Below are 11,575 nucleotides of genomic sequence, written 5' to 3'. Positions count from 1 at the left end.
CAAATTGTAGGTACATCTCTAATGTAATATTAACTCTGGCAACAAATGTACTCAAGTTTTCTGCTGTATCCCTTGACCGAGCAACTGACTAGATTGTAAAGCAGCACCTTGACCTTGTATAAGTTTGGATTTGACCATGAAATGAGTTAGGGATGGCATCTGAGTTGTAATGTAACCTAACGCTGCAGGAGAGCAGTAGGGCACAAGCAATCCAAGAGTCTCTGGAGTGCATCAGTAACAATTTCCAGTCCAAAGTGGTCTGCTGGACCTTGTACTCACAAATCAGGGAGGACTTATTGCAGATGATAAGGGTGAAGGCAGCCTTGGTAGTAACCATGAAATGCTGAAGTTTAGGATCTTGAAAGAAGATGTCAAAGGCAGAAAGCAGGACCACAACCCTGGCTTTCAGGAGAGCAGAATTCAGCTTCTTCAGTGATCTACTTGGAACAGTTGTGTGGGATAAGGCCCTGGAGGGAAGAAGGGCCCAAGAAAGCTGGTTGGTATTCACCTCCTCTAAGCTCAAGAGCAGTCCATTTTAGTGAGCAGGAAGTCAGGCAGAAATGACATGGACCTGCATGGTTGAGCAAGGAGTTTCTGACAAAACACAGGGATGAACAGGAAATATACAGGAGATAGAAACAGGGATGTGTAACCTGGGAGTAATATAGACACACTGTCCAAGTATGCAGATAGGCAATTGAGAACGTCAGAGCCTACCTAGAAATGAATCACAGATGATGAGAGCAACAAGGACTTCTGTAAGTGTAATCCAGGGATCAGTACTGGGTCTAGTTGTGTTTAACATCTTCATTAATGATTTGGATGATGGGGCAGAAGTTGCAGATGATACAAAACTATCAGCTGGGATGTTAGCAGGTTATGCTGCCATTCAGAGGGACCTTAGCAGGCTGGAGAAACAGGCAAATGGGAACTCCACAGGGACTAAACTGTGCAAGTTCAACAAGGGGAAGTACGAAGTGCTGTACCTGGTGAGGAACAACCCCAGGTATATGACGTACATGATGGTGGCTAAAGGCTGGAAAGCAGCTTTCCAGAAAAGTACTTTGGGCACCCCGTGGGACACCATTTTGAACATGATCCAGCAATGTGCCAGTGCAGCAAACCTGCCTAACTGTGCTAGGCTGCTTTAGGAAGATTAGCTGCCAGCAGGTTGAAGGAAATGTTCCTTCCCTTTTATTCAGCACTGGTGAGGCCCCACCTGAAGTGCTGTGCTTCTGGGCTTCCCGTCTTTTCCTGAAGATACAGAGCTACTGGAGAGAGTTCAGCAGAAGGCCACTAAGATGATGAAGGGCCTGGAGCATCTGTCACGTGAGGGAAAGCTGAGAGAGTTGGGACAGTTCAGCTTAGATAGGGCTCAGGGGGCACCTTATCAATGTACAAAAATACCTGTAGGTAGAGTACAAAGAGGACAGAGCCAGGCTTTTATCAGCAGTGCCCAGTGACAGGAGCAGGAGCGATGAGCACAGACTGAAACACAGAATTCCTGCTGATCGTCAGGAAACACTTTTTCCCTGTGAGGGTGACTGAGCACTGGCACAGGTTGCCCAGAGAGACTGTGGATTTTTCCTTCCTTGATGAGATAGTCCTACGGATTGTCTTTTGCAAACTGACAACCAGAAGTATATCTCTCACATGCCATCCTTTACAGTATATACAGGATGTTACTGGCTAGCTTAACGAAGCGACATAGACTCATCCCCTGCTTTTTTTTTTTAAATGTAGAAAGGTCTGCATTTTTTAGCACACAATTATGTGAAATGCCCTTTCTCGATTATCTGCTGATAGTTGAGATCAATGTGATCATTCCTTCACTTGTGTGTTTGGTTCTAATGTTCAGTACCAAAGAGAATCTACTTTCTTCTGTGTTTTTTACCCCCCTTTCAAAGGGTGCTGCAAAGCAAAGGTTGTATCTGAGAAGAGAAAAAACAGATCAAATGAAGGAGATAGTTGGTATTTCCTAATCTGTGTGTTTACGATGCAGAGATTGTCTGTGTTTTATGCACTTTGAAGCAGCAATAAAATCCTGGCAGGTTTTTTATTGTCTTCATTGGTGTGAGTGAGTGGGTGTGTGGAGAGAGAAGTGGATGACCAAGCACAAATTTTTCTGTATGTTTCTCCTACTCTTTTCCACCCTCTTAATTAGTTTTTTTTATTCTTCTTTATTACTTGAGCAGTTACAGTCAGTCATAGGGCATTTTTATTCCTAGTTGCAGAGCAGGTGTCTTGTTTGCCAGGTTAATATTGAAATTAATCCATGAGATAGTCACAGGAAAAATTAAACACTGAAAAGGGATTGTGTGTATTAATGCATGCATACACAAAATCACATTCATAAACGTATAATACATCACACTGACTGATTTGTTTAAGTATAGGGCACAAAATACTATCATCACTATTTTAAGTACTTGAAAAAAAAAGGAATAAATAAAAATCATTTGGAGCCTATTTTATTCTTATCTGCAAAGAGGTCTCTGCTTAGAACCATGAGCTTCACTTTTGACCAGTATACTGAAAGCTACATTTTTCTTCATGCCTTTGAAAGAAGGATGGGTCAGCTCCTTCTGAACTGTGCAAGCGTTCCGATACTTGAGAAGGGAAGTGTCCCATTTTATTCCCACATTGCATTAAAAGCTGGTCCAGAGGCTGTTAAAAGAGTTGTAAAAACTCTTTGATAATAATTTAAAATAAGTTTGAATCATCTACAAAAGTTGTGAAGATTGGAACAGTGGTCTTCTAGATAAGCTGCTATGCATCTTACAATATTTCTCTGAAGGAATACGAAGTAAATCTAATGTGTGTAGCAATGATCACAGATAGTAAGATGTTTCAAACCTGCATTTCTTTGTAAAGAAAGAAAAATATGTAATATTTCAGCTTTTTTTCTGATTTGGTATTGTGCGGTATGGTTGTCAAAGATGGCAGATATTCTTAAAAGAATTTACCATCAAAAATGTGGATAAATTAGAAATACTTTACACATTCCCTTGAAATTATTAGAATATTCTGATATTATTATGATTTTCTGAGTAGAATAAATGTTTGATATTTTCCTAACATTGAACAGATTACAATGTCTAAATGGGTTTTTACATTTTTAAGAAACTACCAGCTACACCTTATGATCTACTGGTGTTTTGATAATTGTTATTAAATATAGCATAACCTCCTAAGATGTACTTTGATTTTGAGAAGCGTGTGTTGACCTGTTAAACTGCTCTTTTACAGCTCTTGTAATCTTTCTTAGTGTGCATTGCAATTGTAAAGCTTAAAAAAAGTGTTATAACCGTTTGAAAAGTTAAAATCGGTATTTTACTCTTCATGTAAGCATTTTACTTAATGTTTTGGAATGTTAAAGATGTATCTCTGAGGGAAAGTAACAGCTTTATAATAATTTGTAATAATTACTTGTAACAGTCTAGGCATAGATATAGAACTAATTTATTCCTATTTTTAAGTTCAAAGACTGTGGGAAGAGTTAAAATGAATCATTGTGATTTTAGTATTTCAGCCAGTTTCAGTGGACATATCCTTTTGAGCTAAGACTGCTTGTCCAAAATAGTCTTTAGGAAATGGAAATAGCTCATGCATTTTGAGTGTAGAGGTTGTGGATTAAGTATTTTGTATGCTTGGTATTTTGAAGCAAGAATTATTCTCCATGGGAGGATTTACTTTTGTTTTAGGGACAAACCACTACCAGTTTGCTTGGTGACTAGTTGTGATTTGACTTAACAGAGGGTGAAAATATGAGATGTAGTGTTGAAAAAAGACTTAATTTATTCTCTTAACTATCCCTTCATTCTTATTAAGAGAAGAGCAGAATTTCAGGATGTTATGGTTGCTGACATCTTACATGAATTAAACAAGGTGACTAGATGAATTAATTGGTAAAAAGCCCACAGGGTACTGTTAAGTAGAAGGGCAACACCTCTGTCTGGAGAAACCTTCAATCTGCAAATTGCTGCAGGCTGGAAGGGTTTTCTGGGGAAGTACTGCTTTGCACATGCTGTTTCTTGTCTTCTTTTGGCCACTGTCAGAAAGAGTATGCTGCTTAGAGTAACAGTTGATTTTTATCTGGTGTATTTATTGTTGTCTTCTAACCCTGTATGTGTCTGTGTGCCTACATGGTTGAGTCATTGCTCTTGTTTTGTTGTATTAATTTGTGTCTCTGCATGGTTTGAGAAAGATGATAAATTTTATGTGATTTAAAAAAAAATAAAATCTGTAAATTAATTTGAGGAATAATTAGTTTTCTTCAAACAAATGTTATATCTACTACTGCCTTGCTGGTCATTATGATTTTTAGATTTGAAAGGTCCAAATTTTATGAGTGTCTACTACTTGCGTTTATATTGGTATTCAGTTTCTTTTTATTTGATAATTTTTTTTAATTTATTTTTTTTTTAATTCTGAGTGCCTTTATATCACACAAATGCATCAAAGCCAGAGCTTCCATTAGAAAAAGAAAAACAATGAAAACAAAACCAAAACACCCAAAAAGAACAAAAATTGCTGTTTGGAATAAACTCATTCTGTGAAGTCCTTTACTCCTTTTTAAAAGTCCCAGATAACTTACAGGTAGTTTTCCTTACTAAATGTAATAGTTGTAGCAGGCAGTCTGAAGTGCTTGTTCAATGAGAAGGCTGAACTTCATACAGAAGTTACCGTCTTGTGTATCAGTGCTAGCTGCTGCGTATGTAACGTGCTTGATATAAAATCTCAAAAAACAATGAATTGAAAACTGAGAGTATTCAATGTTCATGTCTTCTAGCTTTAAAATGTATTCTTAATTCACCACCTGCCCAACTATTGAATGTCACCATGTTTCTTAGTCTTAATGAGCTGTATCGGGTCTGCAGTGTGCCATCAATTCATACCCCAAATTTGAGTAAGATTACCAAAACTGTGCAGAGTTCAGTGATGGCAGAGCAGGTCACGGTTAAAAGGATGTGTAGGGGCTGTCTTCCCAATAAAGAAATTAGCCTGAATTGAATTTGTAATAGTTTTGATTATATTCCTTGTTTTTCTGACTGCTTGAGCACCAGCTAATGTCTTGCCCGGAGGTGCTAATAACTGCTGTTATAATGAAGTCTAATTTCTTTCTCTTCAGTTTTGTTGCTTTGATCTTGGTTATACTGGCTCTTACATGCTGTATTACCTGAAATTAGAATTGCACTTTGTGGCTGAAGCTGAAATACAGCAAAATGTAAATACATGGCTTTCTGAATGGCTTTTAATGTATGTATGTTATAGGCAATAATGTACGGAAACAGCTGAAATCCCGTGAAATCAGTAGATTTCTTCCATGGTATATTTCTTATTCAGTATATCATTATGATTAGAAATACTTCTGAAGTGATGTAGTGGTTTTAGTTTTTATGCTTTTCAGAGAAATGGTAAATTTATGTGTGTAAACTCACTTTAAAATCCTTTTGCATACTATTTAGTATTATTTTGTAAGTAATTAAAAAGAGTAGATGGACTCAGTGAAACTTAGTGGCTTCCAGCTGTCAACTAATCAAAGACTTTTTTCTGCAGCTATTATTTCTATTGTGTATGGTATTTCAATCCATGTTAGATTTGATGTATTAAGTGTTAAGCAGATATAAACTTCTGTATGTTCTCTGCTTGGAAGATCTCAGGCTTAAAACCTAATCTAAATCTTTCCAAGGTCAAGATAATTTTTCCTCAGGTAACTTCAGCCATCTTCTAAATTGCTTACAAATATGTATTAATCTGCTAGATCCTGCGCATATCTTTTGACTGAGACTATTATGTAAAATTGCATTGCTTCATAAATTTATTAATACATTTGTTGTGTATCTTTTTTAGGGTATTGAGGAATGGAATATTGCCCATCTTAATACAATATTGGATGTTGTAGGAGAAGACTGTGGAATTTCTATTGAGGGTGTAAATACACCATATCTATATTTTGGCATGTGGAAAACAACATTTGCATGGCACACTGAAGACATGGATCTCTACAGTATTAATTATCTCCACTTTGGGGAGCCAAAGTCATGGCAAGTTTAAATTTTTATTAAAGATTATTTCATTTATCTGTTTGTTTCAGCTGGGTTAACCAAACAGAAGAGGTGCAATTGCTTCACAATGATAAACTTCAGTGAAAAGCTAAGATAGTAGTGGTGGGTTTTTTTGTTTGTTGTTTGGTTTTTTTTTAAGCTGAGAATGCTATAAAATATGTCAATTTTTTAATGTAAGGAAGATCACAGTAATGCATTGTTTTATTTTAAAGGAAAAGGCTAATAAAGGCATCAGGCTTATCTGAGTTCAACAGAAAAAGATTGTAATGATTGAATATGAGAAGTCTAATGAGTTGGGATCCCCAAGACTATTGGAGGGAACTTCTGTAAGGCCAATTTGAAGTCAGTTTCTTTGGTTCAATTGTCTTTTATCATAAAATCTTTATTTTCTTTTTTTTTTTTTTTTTTTTTCAAAATAACTATGAGGAGAACATAAAATAATTAGAAATATATATAAAGGATGTATTATACTTAGTTAGGTTCTGGCAATTTCTAGTCATCCAAACTTACATGGAAAACTTTGTAGCTGGTAATTCCATAAAACATTATTGATTATTTTTGTACCCATACAAGAGATAAAGACCTATGCAACATCATGAGTTTAAACTAAGAAGGTGGGAGATTGGCCAGTTGTTGGTTTTTAGGTCATTGCTTTATGTTTACCTGCTTTTCTTCGATAGTGGATCTCTTGTGTTTAGAAAGAAATGGTAAACACCACCTATTGTAGTAATGCAAGTCTGTGTTTTGAATGGATTAATTATATGTATATTTTAAAAAGCACTGCTTTGATAGAATTAAACTTACCAAGAAAGTCTTCTCAGCCATAAGAACAGTATCTTTGTTAAAAATAGATGTAAGGACAGATAATTCCAAAGCATTCTAAGATGACAGGACAAATTTAACTAAAACAATGATTTTATTAAAATTATTTTAGATTCTTAGGAATATTCAGAGTGCTATTTAAAGAAGAATTTGCTGCATGTTTTAAAATTTCAAGTAGAAGAAACATTTTCTTAAACTCTGAAGTCTTAGACATAATGGATAGAAAAATTTTTATTTAAGTATTTTGAAGAAGATAAGAGTTGATAATATGAGAAATACTTTTCTAGTCTACAGGTATTTGTTTACGCTTCTGAATTAACACATTGACCTCTTTGTCTTTAGAAGAAATAGGGGTGGATACGACTTCCTTTTCTGCACCACATGTTGTTAAGAAATGCAACCATAAAAAGAAAAAATTGACAGACAGTTAAAAATTTATTTGTTACATGTGTGCTTTTACTGGAGGATGCTGCAATATTTTATGCTGATGCTGTTCCTTTATCAGTAAGATGTGTCTTATGCTAATATGATATTAGTGTAGTATTTTCTTCAAGATGAATTGAACCTTAGGATACAGATAGTAAAGATCTTGTCTGCTCTTAAAAAATTTAAACTGAGTTGACAAGTGTTTTCTTAGTGAAACCAAATACCTAGGCATGTGCAGGGGCACTACCTTTGTTGCAGGGCGACAACGAAGTCTGGCAGATGCTCTCTAATAACCCCTACCCTCCCCACAAAGGAAAGGGGAAAAGGAAGAGACTTATGGGTTGGAAAATTAAAACAGCTTTACTAATGAATAATCCTAGTGATAAGAGAAATAATGCACAATAGACAAAAACCGATGTTGAATCTCCGAAGTAGCTGCAGTACCTGTAGCCAGTCAAGGGCTGCTGAGGAGCTGGTGTTGTGCCAGCGGCTGCAGGGCAGACACCAGTAAGTTCTGGAGTGGAGTCCGCAGTAGACAGAAATTGTATTCAGAAATGCAAGAACTGGAATAAGGCTCAGAGTCACAGGCAGGGTCCTCTTCAGAAGCCAGCCATGAACAAAGAAAGCGAGATCCTTGTGAAGGCTCATTGGTGAGATCCTCATGTAAAGATGAGGGAACTGGGTCTCTTTAGTTTGGAGAAGAGGAGACTGAGGGGTGACCTCATTCATGTTTACAAATATATAAAAGGGTGAGTGTCAAGAGGATGGAGCCAGGCTCTTCTTGGTGACAACCAATGATAGGACAAGGGGTAATGGGTTCAAACTGAAACACAAGAGGTTCCACTTAAATTTGAGAAGAAACTTCTTCTCAGTGATGGTGACAGAGCACTGGAACAGGCTGCCCAGGGGGGTTGTGGAGTCTCCTACTCTGGAGACATTCAGAACCCATCTGGACACATTCCTGTGTGACCTCATCTGGGTGTTCCTGCTCTGGCGGAGAGATTGGACTAGATGATCTTTTGTGGTCCCTTCCAATCCCTGACGTTCTGTGATTCTGTGATCCTGGTGATCCCTCAGCTTTAAACGGAGTATGATGTGTAGGGCACGGAATACCTCATTGGTCAGTTGGGGTCACCTGTCTGCCCCTCCCTGCTAGTATGATCCTTTTATGACCCCTCACATATAGAACATAAGAGATCTAGCAGCAACCCTGCCTGCTATAGGAATAAAATATAAACATGAGCCTTTCTGCATAGGATTCCTAGAGTTAGCTCAATAAAACTCTCAGGTATAACCAGCTCTGGAGTGGACTCTGAAAAACATGCAGCTAACTTCAGAAAAATGCAGTTACTTAAAAGAACTTAACTGAACAGAAAATTCACTAAGAGAATTGGTCCTGTTTTAACCAAAACCAGGACACATGTTTTTAAATTTTACTGGGTATGCATGTAGTTCTTCAAGACAGCCACACAGGTTTTAGGAAGAATTGAAGAATATGTTATTAAGAAGCATGATGGGCAGTGTGGTTTTTTTCTTAATTGTAAGAAGACCACCATTTCTACCTCGGAGCCCTGATAAGAACTTCTAGGCAGCAGCTAAATCTGACTACTATGGCAGTCTGTAGAATTTGAAGCTTTCTCCATTATGTAGGCATAGATTAATTTCTTATACTCTGTGCAATTTCACTTCCAAGATGTACACAAATAAGTTTATAGTTTTGTATTATCATAGAATCATGGAATAGTTTGGGTTCGAAGGGACCTTCAAAGGCCATCTAGTCCAGCCCTCCTGCACTGAGCAGGGACATCTTCAACTAGATCAGGTTGCTCAGAGCCCCGTCCAGTCTGGCCTTGAATCTGTCCAGGGATGGGGCATCTACCAGCTCTCTGGGCAACCTGTGCCAGTGCTTCACCAACCTCATTGTAAAAAATTTCTTCTTCATGTCTAGCTTGAATCTCCCCTCTTTTATTTTAAAACCATTACCCCTTGTCCTGTTGTAACAGGCCTACTAAAAAGTCTGTCCCAATCTTTCTTACAGGTTTCTTGTAAGTATTAAAAGTCCGCAATAAGGTCTCCCCAGAGCCTTCTCTTCTCCAAGCTGAAGGATGTTGTGGGAGACCAAGTCAAAGTCTTTACAGAAGTCCAGATAGATGACAGCTGTAGCCCTTCTTTTGTCCACTGATGCAGTTACTCCATTTTAGAAGGCCACTATGTTGGTCAGTCAGGCCTTGCTCCTGATGAAGCCATGCTGGCTGCCTTGCATCACCCATCTGTCCTCCATGTCCCTTAGCCCAGCTTCTAGGAGAATCTGTTCCATGATCTTCCCAGGCACAGATGTGAGGCTGACAGGTCGGTAGCTCCTGGGATTCTCCTTTCTACCCTTTTTAAAAATGGGTGTGATGTTTCCCTGTTTCCAATCACCAGGGACTTCACCTGACTGCCATGACTTCTCAAATATCATGGAGAGTGGCTTTGCACCCACAGCAGCCAGTTCTCTCAGGACTCTGAGATGTGTTTCATCATGTCCCATCGTTTTATATATGTTCACGTTCCTCAAGTGGTCACAAACCTGATTTTCTCTTACAGTTGGAGGTACTCTGCTCCCCTAGTCCCCATCTTATGGTCTGTCTCCTCGAGAGGTATCAGAAGAGAGTTTGCACATGAAGGCTGAGACAAAGAAGTTGTTGAATACCTCAGCCGCCTTCTTGTCCATTGTCACCAGTTTACCAGTCTTGCTCATTGAGGGGGTACCCTTTGTTTGACCTGCCTTTTCTGGCTGACACACCTGTAGAAGCCCTTCTTGTTTTTCTTTGCATCCCTTGCCAAGTTCAGCCCCAGCTGTGCCTTGGCCTTCCTCACCCCATCTCTGCACAACCCCATCTCTGCAGTGTCCCTGAACTCTTCCCTTGCCCTTCAGTTTGACCAGCAGGTCTCAACTCAGCCATGCCAGCCACTTGCCGTCTTTACCTGATTTCCTTACACCTGGGGATCAAGAGCTCTTATGCTCTATGCAAAGTGTCCTTAAAGATCTGCCAGCTCTGTTCTGCTCCCATGTCCCTGAAGAGCTGGAATTTGGCTTTCTTAAAATGCAGGCTCCTGACTTTACTCTTTGCCTGACCCACGTTGCTCAGGACTGTGAACTCCACATGTGCATGATCACTGCAGCCCAGGCCTCCAGTCTTGAGGTCAACAGCTCTCTTACACTGGTGACCATCAGGTCCAGAACTGCATCTCCCCTAGTAGGGCTGTCTGTTACCTGGCTGAGATAGTTGTTCTCATTGCCCTCCAGGAATCTCCTGGGTTGCTTACAGCTCACTGTGCTACTTTTCCAGCAGATGTTGGGGTGGTTGAAGTCCCCCAGCAGGACAAGAGCCTGTGACCACGATGCCTCCTGTAGCTGGAGTAAGAAGGCTTCATCAATAGTCTCTCCTGGACTGAGTGGCCTGTAGTAGACACCAACCATGAGGTTTCCTTTGTTGCCTCAGTCTCTGATTCTTACCCATGAGCTTTCTATGTACTTGTGGCTTTTCTTCAGAGACAGCTCTTCACGCTCCACACCTCTGTTGATGTAGAGGGCAACGCGTCCACCCTTCCTTCCCTGCCTGTCCCTTCTGAACAGGCTGTGGCTGTCAATTGCCTCTCTCCAGTCATGGGATCTGTTCCGCCAAGTTTCTGTAATGGCCACTAGGTCGTAACCTTCTAGCAGCACGGTGGCTTCCAGCTCATGCTGTATGTTGCCCATGCCTGTGAGTCACAGCTTCATCGCCACCCACACAGAAGAGCAGTAATGGGTGTAGTCCAAGGGCTGCACCAGGCTAGGAGGTTTCCCAGTGATGTGTGTAACCTGGGCCCCAGGAAGGCAGCAGACGTCCATAAGAGGAGGGTCTGTCCAGCATATTGGACCCTCTGTTCCCCTCAGAAGGAAGTCCTCTACATCTGTAACCTGTTGTTTCTTCCTCGTTGAGGTGGTCGTCGCACAGGGAGGATATCAGTATTGATTCCTCCATTGACTGCCTCTGGGGAAACACAAGGCAGAGTGTGTCTGATAGCCATTTGCAAAATGAGGACTATGGCTGTTTGTGTGTTTATATATGTATTTATTTGTGTAATACATGTTTGCTTTAGAGAGTATTTTTTACTTGCAAAAAAGTGCCAATGAGAGGAAAAGGAATTAAAATCTCAGAAGCTCTGAAACAGAACAATGCAAGAGGAGAGAGGGATATGGTGAAGAAAGAGTTGCAGGAAAGGGCGTGGAGTCT

General features: G+C 39.6%; 1 protein-coding gene across 5 annotated transcripts in view; it reads left to right on the top strand.

Annotated features, from left to right (window-relative positions):
* LOC308051541 (lysine-specific demethylase 4C-like) overlaps positions 1-11,575 on the top strand; it is a 140,140-nt gene that overhangs the window by 31,246 nt on the left and 97,319 nt on the right. For all 5 annotated transcript variants that reach the window (XM_080362035.1, XM_080362036.1, XM_080362037.1 and 2 more), the window contains exon 5: positions 5,854-6,047. In XM_080362035.1, the coding sequence (XP_080218161.1) occupies positions 5,854-6,047 (194 nt within the window). The remainder of the gene's footprint in view (positions 1-5,853; positions 6,048-11,575) is intronic.

The sequence above is a fragment of the Nesoenas mayeri genome (assembly GCF_963082525.1).
Source record: "Nesoenas mayeri genome assembly, chromosome: Z".
NCBI lineage: Eukaryota > Metazoa > Chordata > Aves > Columbiformes > Columbidae > Nesoenas > Nesoenas mayeri.
Note: the sequence above shows the minus strand (reverse complement) of the source record. Positions and strands in the feature narration are given on the sequence as shown.